At 50.8% G+C, this 13,521-nt stretch overlaps 1 protein-coding gene across 1 annotated transcript; it reads left to right on the top strand.

Annotated features, from left to right (window-relative positions):
* The first annotated feature begins 10,232 nt into the window (after nucleotides 1–10,232).
* On the top strand, nucleotides 10,233–11,612 carry LOC123766973 (outer mitochondrial transmembrane helix translocase-like). Its single transcript, XM_045756457.1, has 2 exons — nucleotides 10,233–10,472; nucleotides 10,572–11,612. Exons 1-2 carry the CDS (start codon nucleotides 10,233–10,235, stop codon nucleotides 11,610–11,612), a joined length of 1,281 nt encoding a protein of 426 aa, XP_045612413.1.
* The last annotated feature ends 1,909 nt before the right edge of the window (nucleotides 11,613–13,521 follow it).

Below are 13,521 nucleotides of genomic sequence, written 5' to 3'. Positions count from 1 at the left end.
CGCACGATAATATAAGATTTTAAGGGTTGACGAATGTTAATCTTGTTTAAGAACCTGTTTACTTGACAGTTAAGCAAGTCCCAGCTGTGTCTGGGTACAAGTGACAGGATGAACCCGGCGGGTTTTCTTCCTATTAGGGATGTGTCCACTCGTAGGATGAGTGGCGCTGCTTAATACTGTCATTGGCGCTGCTCAATACTGTCACTATGGCAGTGTGTCCACTCACAGGATGAGTGGCGCTGCCCAATAAACTTGCCCCTCGAAGCAAAAGTTTTTTTTTTTTTTTTTGTAGGATAATGTTGTACTGCAAAGGTTTTTTTTTATCATTAATGTTATCATTCTACATTAAACGTGATCATTTCTTGAATCCCAAGAAATCACAATATTTAAAAGTGAACTTTTTAGTAAAAAAAAATAAAAAAGGCGTTTGATTTATACAGTACTGTAGTTCTTGTTTAGATTGTCCAATAATTTATCAAAGAAACACTTATTTTATATTAGCGCCCCCCCCCCCCCTTCCTTCCTGTTCAGCTCGTTGCTGTCGTGAGGGGGGCTTAGTGGCCGGCTGCCGGAGTGTGATGCTTCTTGGGGAGGTCCCCCCTGTCCTTTTGTAGCTTTGTGCTCCTGCTGCTGTCGTCTCAAATTTTGCTGGACGCCTTTTCCTTCTGTTTCTTTTTCTCCCCCCCCCCCCTTTTCTCCTTTCTCGTTGTCACTTCCTGCTGACCTTGTGCCAGTTTTGATCATTCTTTTGGCCTTTTGTATTGACGCCCGGGTGCTTGAGGAGGCATACTCTTGCACCCGTAGAACTGTAGTACCCGCCGTCGAGAGCGAGGGGAACCTTTTATTGTCAATCCTACTTTCGTCACTGAACCCGATCTCGACGGACTGTCGGTTTCTTAAGGTGGCGTTTGTGGGGCGTATACTCACGACGCACCCCTAGGAGGCCCCGACAAGATCGGCGTTAGCTAGTTAGGGTGTCCTGCCTCTAATTGTGGCTCCATGGTGGGTGTGGGGGCACATTCGTGAATGAATTCTTCTTTTCGTAATGATGATAACCCCTGTTTCGGCTGCTTCTGGTTTACCTTCTCAAGCTCGTGGGGTGGGCGACCAAGCCCCCGAGTCCGTATTGGAAGACCGGGCTCTGTAGCCTCCGCTGCATTGGGCCCCGACCTTGCTCCTCCTTTGGCCTCTCTGACTCCTTCCCCTGGCTCCCCTCCCTCCTCTGTGGTTGGGTCGAGCCCCAAGCCCCCAGTGGTGACTACCTCGTCCCCTGGCGCGGCTCCTTCTCTAGTTGTAACTACTGCGCCTTTTAACCCCTCTCTCTTTGGGGGTTCTCACCGCCGTCCTCGTCACGGCCGCCCTCGTTCCATTCCTTCCAGTTCTGCTACCTATCAAGCTTTGTTTGGTCCCGCTTCGTGGGCCAAATATTTTGATCTCCTCCCTCTTGATTCTGCGCCTCCTGACGATTTCTCCCTCCATCGACATCTCGTTGATTCCGTGGATGCCTCCATTACTTTCAACCCCACTCGTCTCGGTACACGTGTCGTTGCTGCTCCTTCTCAGGATGCAGCTTCCCGCTTGGCTGCCTTATCCTGCCTTGGCGAGACCCCTGTTCGGGTCTCCAAGAACGCTCAGTTGAATGCCAGTGTTGGCACTATTCTGCTCCCGCCCCATGTTGCGACCGGTGTTCGGGACCTGCGCGACTGCCACGACGATATTCGCCATATCCTCGCTGCCCAGGGCCATTCTATTCTCCAGGTGGACACGTTTACTCGTCCCCCTCGTGGTAGTCGCCGTCAACCCCTCCGGGTTGTGAAGATCACCTTTGATGGTAGGTACCCTTCCATCCCTCTGTCATTCTTGCTGGTGCCAGGTGCTCTGTCCAGGAGTACATTCCTTCTCCTCGGCTCTGCAACAAGTGCTGGAGGTTTGGGCATGGTGCCCTCCGCTGCTCCGGGACTGTCTCTCTCTGTCCTTTGTGTGGTGGCGAAGGGTCACTCTAAGTCGGAGTGCACTTCTCCCCAGGCTCGTTGCCTCAACTGCGGTGAGGCCCATCCTACCTTCTCCCGTGCGTGTGTCCATTACAAGCTTGAGGCAGCCGTCCTCAACTTGAAGCACCGGGAGCGTTTATCTTTTCCTGAGGCGAGGCGCCAGGTTCGCCGGCTCCCGCCTTATGCTAATATCTCTTATGCTCGCGTGTTGCGCTCTTCCTCTCCTCGTCCTTCCCGCCTTCCTCAGACTCTCAACCGTTTCCGGGCCTTGGACCGTGATACGCCCACTGCCCCCTCCTCTGTTCCTTTGGGTTCTCTCCCGTAGGATCCTCCTCCTGGTCCTCTGTCTGGGGTTCCCCTTCTTTCTACCCGGTCTGTCATGTCTCCTGTGTCTTCTTCCTCGTCTCCCTCTGATCCTCCTTCCCCTCCGTCTCTTGACTCTCCCCGCCGCCTGTCGGTGCGGGCTGATGTCCATCCCTCTCCAAACGGCCGTCATGTGTGCTCTCGTTCAGTTTCTCCTGTTGAGACGCTAGAATACGTTGCCAAGTACGTGGTTGCTGGGACACCTGTCTCTTTACGTCAGAAGCGTAAGCCTGGCTCCTCTCCTTCCTCCTCCCCGGCGGGTAAGAAGGTTTCGCTTTCTTCCTCGGCCCCTACTTCTGCCTCTCTCGCTCCTTCCCATCCCATTTCGGTGGTTGCGCCCCCTGTTCCTGCTATGGACGTTTCTTTAGCCCCCGCTTCCCTCTCGGTTGCTGCCCTTGTTGAGGTACGCTCCCCTCTTTCTACCCCCCCCCCCCCTCTTCCTGCTGCTGTCCTTGACTGCTCCTCTCCGTTGTCTCCTCCTCTTCCTCCTCCTCCTCCTCCTCCGGACTCCGCCCGCCCACCTCTGATCTGTTCTCCCGTTTCCTTCCCTCCGTCTTTGCTCAGTTTACAGTTTACCCATGCCTCCCAACCCTGACTTTGCTGACCCTGATCCCGACCCTGATATTCATTAACGTGCTCTGTTGCTCTTTCGTCTTTGTTTCTTCCTTGTTCTCTGTTTTTGTCTTTTCTCTTCTCGTCGTTGTCCATTCTTCAATGGAACGTTCGAGGTCATTACGCCAATTTTCTTGAACTCCAACTTCTGATTTCGTGGTTTTCGCCCCTTTGTGTCTGTCTCCAGGAGCCGATGCTTGGTGCTCGTCCTGGTCGTTTTCGTGGCTATTCCTTTCTCTTCCCCCCCCAGCCGTTGCTGGGGCTTCTAACTCTTCTGCTCTCTTGATTCGTGCTGATGTTCCCTTTGTTCCTTTACTTTTTCCTTCGCCTCTCCATTGTTCTGCTGCTCGTATCTTTGTGGGGAAATGGTACACAGTTTGTTCCATTTATCTCCGCCCCGAGTGTCCCGCTTTCTCTTCCTGATTTGAAACACCACCTAGACTCCTTGCCGGAGCCTGTGCTCCTGCTGGGTGACTTCAATTCTCGTCATTCTCTTTGGGGTGACGTTCTGACGAATACCCGGGGTCGCCTTCTTGAGCCGTTTCTCCTCTCTTCTTCCCTGTCTCTTCTGAATTCTGGTGAACCCACTCATTTGGACTCTCGGACTCGCACCCTTTCTTGTCTTGATCTTTCTCTCTGCTCTTCTTCTCTTTACTTAGATTTCACGTGGCAGGTTCTTGATGACCTCCATGGAAGTGATCATTTCCCCATCCTTGTTTCCTTTTTCTCTTTTCGCCCTTCCCTCTCTTTCCCTAGGTGGCAGTTTGCTAAGGTAGACTGGACCCTATTTACCCTCAGTGCTGCTCTCTCTGACCTCTCCCTTCTGCCCCTCTCTCGCGCTCTCCTCCTTTTTCATGACACTGTCTTCAACGCTGCCCTCCGCTCTATTCCTCGCTCTTCCTCTCGGGGTCCACGAAAGTGCGTTCCCTGGTGGAATGCGGACTGTGCTCGGGTTGTCGGCTGTAAGCGTGCAGCCTGGAAGAAGCACCGCCGTAGGCAGACGACCGATTCTTTTCTTTTCTTTCGGAAAGCGAGTGCGGTGGCCCGTAGGGCCATCTGTACGGCTAAACGTGAATGTTGGGCATCTTATGTCTCAACAATTACGTCCGAAACTCCTCTGGCCCAGATCTAGAAGCGTATCCGCAAGATAGCGGGTAAGTTCGTTCCCGATGTTTCACCGGTCCTTCACCTCCATGATACTCTTGTGGCGGACCCGTTGCAGGTCGCTTCCGTACTGGGTTCCCACTTTCCTTCTGTTAGTTCTGGTCTTCATCTTCCCCAATCTTTCCTTCTTCGTAAACCTGTCCTTGAATCTCGTCCTCCTTTAGATTTCTGCACTCATCTTCAGCTTCCCTATAATGATCCCTTCTCTCTCTCTCTGTACTTCGTTCTGCCCTGGCCCTCTGCGGTTCTACGGCGGCGGGCTCCGATGGTATTCATTGAGATGCTTCGCCATCTCCCTCTGTGCACGTCTCGGTATTTACTGAGTCTGTATAATCGGATCTGGGAGTCGTCGTCAGTCCCTGAGGACTGGCTTGATGCCGTTGTCCCCCTCTTTTCGCAAACCGGGGTCTCTGGGTACTTCCCCTAAGGACTTTGGCCCTATTGCCCTCACAAGTTGTGTCTGCAAACTCTTTGAACGTATGGTTAACGTTCGTCTGATGTGGTTCCTGGAACACCATCACCTCCTCTTCCCTTCTCAATTTGGTTTCCGCAAGTGCCGCAGCACGACAGATGTCCTGGTGAACTTGGAGGTCTATATTCGTACTGCTTTTGCTGCGAAGACCTCCGTTGTTGCCGTCCTTTTTGACCTGGAAAAGGCTTACGACACCACTTGGCGTTATCATATCCTATCTCAACTTCATTCTTTTGGCCTTCGTGGTCATCTCCCTCTCTTTCTCCGCAGCTTCCTCTCTCGTCGTTCCTTTCGGGTGCGCCTTGGTACCGCTCTCTCTCCCTCTTTTCAGCAATACGAAGGTGTGCCCCAGGGTAGTGTTCTGAGCACTACTCTTTTTCTGGTTGCCCTCAATGGTCTTCTTTCCTCTCTTCCTTCTGGTGTCTTATCCTGCTCTCTATGTCGATGATCTTACCCTTTGTTGTCAGGGTGATGATTCGCCTCTCCTTCAACGCCGGCTTCAACTTGCAATTGATGCCTTGTCGTCTTGGGCCACAGATCATGGCTTCAAGTTCTCTACTTCTAAGACTTGTGCCATGACTTTTACGCGGAAACGGGTTGTTCTTCGTCCCTCTTTGTCACTTTATGGTCATCCCCTTGAATACAAAGATTCCGCGAAGCTTTTGGGGTTATTCCTTGACACTCGTTTGTCTTGGTCTCCCCATATCTCTTACCTCCGTGTTGAGTGCTCTAAGGCACTTACCCTCCTTCGGGTCTTGTCCCATACTTCTTGGGGGGCAGATAGGCGCACTCTCCTTGCTTTACATTCCTCTCTCGTCCTGTCTAAGCTCGATTATGGTTGCCCTGCTTACTCGTCTGCTTCTCCTTCTACTCTTCGCCGTCTTGATGCTTTGCACCATACTGGGTTGCGCCTCAGTTCTGGTGCCTTTCGTTCGACTCCCATCCTTAGCTTGTATGTTGACACTGGCTTCCTGTCTCTCCAGGACCGCCGTGATCGCTACTGTCTTCGCTATCTTGCGCGGTCCTTGTAACATCCTTCCTCTCGCCTCTGTCATGCTTTAACTTTTACCCCTCCTGCGGTTCCTGTTCCTCTTCACCACCTCCCTCTTTCTGTCCGGTTATCTCGCCTACAGGATTCTCTTTCCGTTCGTATTTCTGATGTTTCTCCACGTGTTGTTCCTTCTTTGCCCCCGTGGAGGGTCCCTCTTCCGCGGTTTTGTACATCCTTGACCCGTATCACTAAAGCTTTAACCCCTCCTACGGTTCTAAAACTCCTTTTCCTCGAGCACTTTTCTTCTCACTCCCGCTCCGTTTCTGTCTTCACCGATGGGTCTAAGTCAGCGGACGGTGTTGGCTACTCTGTTGTTTTTCCTGATCGCACTTATATGTGTCACTTGCCTCCGGAGACTAGCATCTTTACAGAGGAACTTTATGCTATTCTCTATGCTCTTCGTCTCCTGCTTTCTCGTTATCAGTCTTCCTTTGTAGTTGTTGTTGACTCTCGTAGTGCCCTCATGGCTCTCGAGTCCTTTAATCCGGTTCATCCAGTAGTTGTCGAGATCCAGCATTGGCTGTTTCTCGTTCACAGTAAATTTAAGTCGGTTGAGTTTTGTTGGGTTCCCAGCCATATTGGTGTGTCTTTAAATGAGCGTGCGGATGCTGCCCCCAAGGAAGCTGTCCGCTCTTGTCCCGTCTCTCGTAAAGGCATTTCGTATTCCGACTTTTACCCGGTTATCCATTCCTCAGTCCTTACCCGTTGGCAGGCTTCTTGGTTGTCTGTTACTAGTAACAAGCTACGTACTCTTAAATGTTGTGTTTCCTCGTGGCCGTCCTCCTTCCACCGTAACCGGCGGTGGGAAACAGCTCTGGCGAGGTTGCGTATTGGCCATACTCGCTTAACCCATGGTCACTTGATGGAGCGCCGCCCTGCTCCTTATTGTCCTAGTTGCATTGTCCCTCTTACGGTCGTGCATGTCCTTCTTGAATGTCCTGACTTCCAGGACGAGCGTGTGTCTTGCTTTCCGACCGCCCCTCGCGGTCACCTGTCCCTCAATAGAATTCTTGGTGACTCGGATACTTTTGATATCGTTCGCCTTATGCGTTTTTGTTCTCGTATTGGCATCCTTGGTGATATTTAGCGCCCTCTGATTCTTTTGCGCATTTGATGGTGCTACACAGCCTTCCCGGTTTGGTGCCTTCTTTTGATAATTACTTACTTACTTTAGGCATTGTATGTACTAGCTCTATCTATAAATCGATCAATCTTTGTAAACTCTCTTGTATGTATGTACCTTACCTAAATAAACATTTATTTATTTATTTAAAGTTATGGAGTACGCTGGTGAGAGTGATAGATTACGACTCCTGAGAGAGTGATCAGGAGTCAGGTCACCAGTTTCATGGAGACCAATGACCTCCTCAACCCAGGCCAACATGGATTTAAAGCGGGAAGATCATGCCTCTCACAGCTACTTGACCGCCACGACAAAGTCACTGAGGCATTAGAAGAAAAACAGAATGTCGATATGGTATACACGGACTTAGCAAAGGCATTTGATAAATGTGACCATGGAGTGATAGAGCACAAAATGAGGTCAATGGGAATAACTGGTAAAGTATGATGGTGAATACTAAATTTTCTGTGGAACAGAACACAGGGTAACAGTCCGCTATATAAAACAAGAGTCCAAGTTAAAAGCACTGTACCTCAGGGTACAGTCATTGCACCACTGCTATTCCTTATTCTCATATCAGATATAGACAAAAATACAAGTAACATCTTCGTATCATCCTTTTAGATGACACAAAAATCAGCATGAAAATTACCTCTTCTGAAGACATTGAAAAACTACAAGCAGATATTAATAAAGTTCTCGACTGGGCAGAAGAAAGGGTGCTGAAAAAGAGGGAATACAGAGAACATATACGGCATACATAGACGGGATAAAGCACCTAAATTATTGGGATCGTCTCAAAGCTCTCCAAATATACTCGCTACAAAGGAGACGAGAGATATATAAAATAATATACACGTGGAAAATGCTGGAGGGACAGGTCCCTAATCTACACAGTAAAATAACAACGTACTGGAGTGAAGGATATGGAAGCAAATGCAGAATAGAACCAGTGAAGAGCAGGGGTGCCATGGGCACAGGAAATATTGTATAAACATCAGAGGAAAACGTTGTTCGGTATCCTCCCAGCGTTTTTAGTTTAGTTCATTTATTATGCACCCCATACCCATCTTGTGGGCGGTAGTGGAAAGGGTTACAGAGGCACATAATGGGCTCAGGGACTGAACCCCACAATTCATTTAGCTAAGCAAGTTACAGTCTTGATGAGCTAGTTACAAAATTCAATATAAGTCGTCACATTAACAATGGGTTCGAGATCGACCACAAGTACAGTTTCTAAATTAAGCAACTAACATATGTGGAGAGCCTAGTGTCACAATTGATATGTTTGTCCTGCACACTGCCCCCCATCCAGTGGGCAGCGGTGGATAGGTTACAATCACTCAGTTACTACCTACAGTTTGCAAACTGGGGATAATTGGCTAAAATGTCTGGTAGATCATTTTGAATGAAATATTTACACATCGCTGGAACAGTGGTTATAGAATTGTCTCTAAATTCACGTATCTTTTCGCACTCCATCACATAGTGACGGCGGAGGGTGTGCGAATAATTTTGTTGACACAGTTTACATTTGGTCAGGTCTACATCGGCAGATAATGAGAATTCCCAGAGATACTTGTAACCGAGTCTAAGCCGAGCAGTAGTAACATCTTTAGTTTTATCTAGAAGTCTGCTGATTTTATTGGATGATCCATAGATGTGTGGCTCCTCTTGCATGATAGTATGATGATAGATGGAATTACTGGTGTCAATTTCACTTTGCCTCAGATCTACAAGATCTTGTTGAAGTTCTCGGTGTACTGCTGCTCTCAGATTGCTCATTGATAATCCAAGGTTACACTCAACGGCTCCTTTAAAGGCAGATTCTTGTGCTAACTTATCAGCTCTATCATGCATTCGGAGGCCAACATGAGATGGAGACCACATGAAATGGACTCTGTTACCATCCATAATAATTTTGTTGTATTTGTGTCTAGCTTCGGACGCGAGCATGTGACAGTTATGTCTTAGAGAGTTGAGAGCATTTAAGGATGAGCATTTGAGAGCTTTTAAGGATCCTCCCAGCGAGCATAAGAAATATTGCCGGAACAACCGTGGACATCTTCAAGAGAAGAGTAGATTGTTTTCTCCAATGAGTGCCGGACCAATCGAGCTGTGGTGGATATGTGGGCCTGCGGTTCGCTTCCAAGCAACAGCTCGTGGACCAAACTCTCACAAGTCAAGCCTGGTCTTGGGCCGGGCTTGGGGAGTAGAACTACTCCCAGAACCCCATCAAGCAGGTATCCAGCAGGTAGGAAGCAGCCGGTGAGTTGCAGACCCAAGCACACCTGTAAATATTACTCATTATAACGATCATTGGGGCCCTTCGACAAGCCGCCAGCTTCCTGTCCTCGTCGAGGTCACTGGTGTTAGAGGAACTCGGGTAAATCAGGAAGGTAAATTTCTGACTCCAACGCGGTGAAACACCGGTTGAAGTCGTCGTCCAGAGCTCAGGGGGGGATGAAGAGAGGCCAGACCTGACCTAGTTTTTGACAACCTCGAATGATTCTTCCTCACAGGAAGAAAAGAAGTGCTACATAGCTCGATCAGGGCTACATAGCTCAGTACTACATAGCTCAGTGTTACATAGCTCAGTGTTACATAGCTCTGAGCTACATAGCTCAGTGTTACATAGCTCAGTACTACACACTAATACACAGTGATCTAAGGTGTAGGCGTGCACCATACTACACACTAATACACCCACATGTGAAGGGTTCCACACGAAGCTTACTTTACACCCAGTTTTGTCCTCACATTGTCTCTATACTCACCACAAGGTGCTGGTGTACTGGTCGTCTCTTATGTCAAGACTCCAGGGCTCCTCTACTTCCTGTAATGCTGCTAGTACACCTTGGAGTTCAGCCTGCGTTGATGCTAGGGGGCCCGGGTAGATGCTAGGGGCCCGGGTAGAGGCTAGGGGCCCGTGATAACACTGGGGGCCCGGGTAGATGCTAGGGGCCCGGGTAGAGGCTAGGGGCTCGTGATAACACTGGGGGCCCGGGTAGATGTTATAGGGGCCCCGGGTAGAGGCTAGGGGCCTGTGATAACACCGGGGGCCCGGGTAGATGTTATAGGGGCCCGGGTAGAGGCTAGGGGCCCGTGATAAAACCGGGGGCCCGGGTAGATGTTATAGGGGCCCGGGTAGAGGCTAGTGGCCCGTGATAACACTAGGGGTCCCGGGTAGATGCTAGGGGTCCGGGATGACACTGGGGGCCCGGGATGACACTGGGGGCCCGGGTAGAAGCTATAGGGGCCCGTAATGACACTTTGGGGCCTATGATAACACTGGGGGCCTGAGATGACACTGGGGGCCCGGGTAGAGGCTATATGGGCTCGGGATGACACTGGGGCCCCAGCCAACAACTCCCTTCCCGCACTTCTCCTCCATAGTTTTCTACTGTTGAAATATTGATCAAAACTATATAAAATATAAATATTAAAGCGACAAACATGGTGAGCAGAGAGGTGTTGGAGGCCAGAGCCGCGAGGACCGTCCGCGTGACCGTCTACCTGACGGAGGCGCTCATCCTGGCCGCGGTCCTCGGGGCCCTGTCCGTCCTCTGGCGGGACAGGCGCAAGATCCTGGCCTTCCTCTACGGCCTGGTCGTCCAGGCGGGCGTCGTCCTGAAGGACCTGCTCCTCGACCTGGGCGTCAACGCCGGCGTGTGCCTGGTGGGCCTCCTCCGCCAGGTAGCCCAGGAGGCCGCGACCAGGTGGCGGGTGTAGTGGATCGCCCGCGGCCTGGAGGACCCGGGAGGCGGCTCTGGTGCCCTCCTCCGTGACCGCCAGGTCCTCCAGGAGGTGTGGCAGGTCCTGCGTGGTGACCGTGGGGCCGAGGACAAGGGCCAGGCCCTCAGGGACATTGTCGACCGCTACGTGGTGGGACGAGGTGAGGCGAGCTCCGGGCACGTGAGTACCGCTGCGGACGACGACGATCTCCCGCAGCTGACGACCGCCGAGCGCAACCTGCTCTGCGGCGTACGGTACCCGCAGCGGGTAGAGTCTCCCTGGCAGAATATATCCGGGTACGAGAGCGTCTTGGAACTTATAGAGGATAATGTGTTAACGGCGGCCACGCTGAAGCTGTACCACAGTAGCCATGTGGTCGGGCAAGTGCCCAGCCTGCTCCTGTACGGGCCGCCCGGATGTGGCAAGACCATCATGGCGGAAGCTATCGCAGACGCCATGCAGCTGGCCATGATAGTCATCTCCCCGGCGGCAGTAAAGAGCAAGTGGGTCGGGGAGTCAGAGAACAACATGAAGGCCGCCTTTACACTGGCCGTCAAGCTCCAGCCTTGCATCATCTTCATAGACGAGGTCGACCTCTTCTTCGTGGACCGCCAAGACCGCGGTCTGGACAGCGGCATTTTGGCCACCTTTCTTCTGGCCACAAACAAGGTCGCCGAGGAGTCAGACATCCTAATCATCGTAATTGCCGCCACAAACACGACCTCGAACATCGACCCGGCCATTCTCCGCCGGTTTCCCCTCACGCTGCATGTCGACAAGCCGGATCAAGCAACCCGGAAGAAAATCTTGCACCATCATCTCTGCAAGCAACACGTTGACGCCGGCGTGGACTTAGACTCCATTGCTAAAGCCACCAAGAATTTCACCGGCTCTGACCTAAAGAACATAGTGCAGAGAGCGGCAAGTCAACTGCACAGGGAGTATGTGGCAACATACTGCAAGGGTCAACATGACCCAAAACACGAGGAAGAGACCGACGCAGCCTTCCACCGACGGCACCACCACGTGCCTCTCTCACCCATAACACAGGACCACTTGGTGACGGCGCTGCAGCAATATAAGAAGTGCAAAATAAAATGAGAGTACATAGTATTCTCGTTTTTTTCTCATCCATAGTCTCCAGAGACTGATGGATGCCTACTACATAGTACTGATGTTTATTACATTCTTGCAACGCCACTTACATATGCATAGCGTCATGGGCAGAAAATTTGTGCAACTTGCGAGCTGCGTTCTTCCTCCAGGGAGCTGCGTTCTTCCTCCAGGGAGCTGCGTTCTGCCTCCAGGGAGCTGCGTTCTGCCTCCAGCGAGCTTTTTTTTTTTTTTTTTTGCAGCGATATTCCTGCGCGGGCCCTAAGCCTCTGGCTGGCCCACTGGGCGGGCCCTAAGCCTCTGGCTGGCCCACTGGGCGGGCCCTAAGCCTCTGGCTGGCCCACTGGGCGGGCCCTAAGCCTCTGGGTGGCCCATTGGGCGGGCACTAAGCCTCTGGCTGGCCCACTGGGCGGGCCCTATTAAGCCTCTGGGTGGCCCACTGGGTGGCCCACTGGGCGGGCCCTAAGCCTCTGGCTGGCCCACTAAGTGTTGCTTGTTTCTGTTTTACTTGGGCGGAGTATGAGTGTTTATGACTCGTATGGTCGCTTCAGTAAGATTTTGTCCCATGTGTTTAACAACTTCTTCTGCTCTGTTGAATCTAAGTTGAAATCTTAATGGGTTTGTAACTGTGTACTGTGTTAGATAATGTTCCAGTGGTCTGTTGTGGTTGTAACTGTGCACTGTGTTAGATAATGTTCCAGTGGTCTGTTGTGGCTGTAACTGTGCACTGTGTTAGATAATGTTCCAGTGGTCTGTTGTGACTGTAACTGTGCACTGTGTTAGATAATGTTCCAGTGGTCTGTTGTGGCTGTAACTGTTCACTGTGTTAGATAATGTTCCAGTGGTCTGTTGTGACTGTAACTGTGCACTGTGTTAGATAATGTTCCAGTGGTCTGTTGTGGCTGTAACTGTGCACTGTGTTAGATAATGTTCCAGTGGTCTGTTGTGGCTGTAACTGTGTACTGTGTTAGATAATGTTCCAGTGGTCTGTTGTGGCTGTAACTGTGCACTGTGTTAGATAATGTTCCAGTGGTCTGTTGTGGCTGTAACTGTGCACTGTGTTAGATAATGTTCCAGTGGTCTGTTGTGGCTGTAACTGTGCACTGTGTTAGATAATGTTCCAGTGGTCTGTTGTGGCTGTAACTGTGCACTGTGTTAGATAATGTTCCAGTGGTCTGTTGTGGCTGTAACTGTGCACTGTGTTAGATAATGTTCCAGTGGTCTGTCGGGCATTTCTCCACAGTGTTGACATTTCCTCTCATCTTCCGGAACCTGTAAGCCTATCTCCCATGCACATGGGTATCCCCGCCTGATGCGATGTAAGTGTACTTCGTGTACTTCTGCTGCTCTACTGCCCCCTTTCATCAAACTAAGTGGTTCGTAGTTGGTTGAATTCTTGTACCAACCCGCAGATCCTGATGTTGCAACTGCTGTGTTGTGGTCACTGTACATCTTTTCCATTGCTCTGTTTCTAATTACTTTCTTAATCTGTGATAGACTCTGTGGTATAATAATAATAATAATAATAATAATAATAATAATAATAAGATAAAAATGGTATGGTAAATGTCTTCATTTCTTCTCTTAGTTGCAAGTTTTGCAGCTTCGTCTGCAATGTCATTTCCTATTATTTCCAGCGAGCTGCGTTCTGCCTCCAGGGAACTGCGTTCTTCCTCCAGCGAGCTGCGTTCTGCCTCCAGGGAACTGCGTTCTTCCTCCAGCGAGCTGCGTTCTGCCTCCAGGGAACTGCGTTCTTCCTCCAGCGAGCTGCGTTCTGCCTCCAGGGAACTGCGTTCTTCCTCCAGCGAGCTGCGTTCTGCCTCCAGGGAACTGCGTTCTTCCTCCAGCGAGCTGCGTTTTGTCTCCAGGGAACTGCATTCTGCCTCCAGCGGGCTGG

The sequence above is a fragment of the Procambarus clarkii genome, chromosome 5 (assembly GCF_040958095.1).
Source record: "Procambarus clarkii isolate CNS0578487 chromosome 5, FALCON_Pclarkii_2.0, whole genome shotgun sequence".
In the NCBI taxonomy this organism is placed as follows: domain Eukaryota; kingdom Metazoa; phylum Arthropoda; class Malacostraca; order Decapoda; family Cambaridae; genus Procambarus; species Procambarus clarkii.
The sequence above is the reverse complement of the archived record's forward strand: the minus strand, read 5'-3'. Positions and strand labels throughout refer to the sequence as shown.

What these genes read in the sequence shown, in the direction of transcription:
- LOC123766973 (XM_045756457.1), top strand. Translation starts at nt 10,233, where the DNA reads ATGGTGAGCAGAGAGGTGTTGGAGGCCAGAGCCGCGAGGACCGTCCGC. An exon ending in TGGTGGGCCTCCTCCGCCAG is followed by an intron (nt 10,473 to 10,571) that starts GTAGCCCAGGAG and finishes CGTGACCGCCAG; the next exon opens with GTCCTCCAGGAGGTGTGGCA.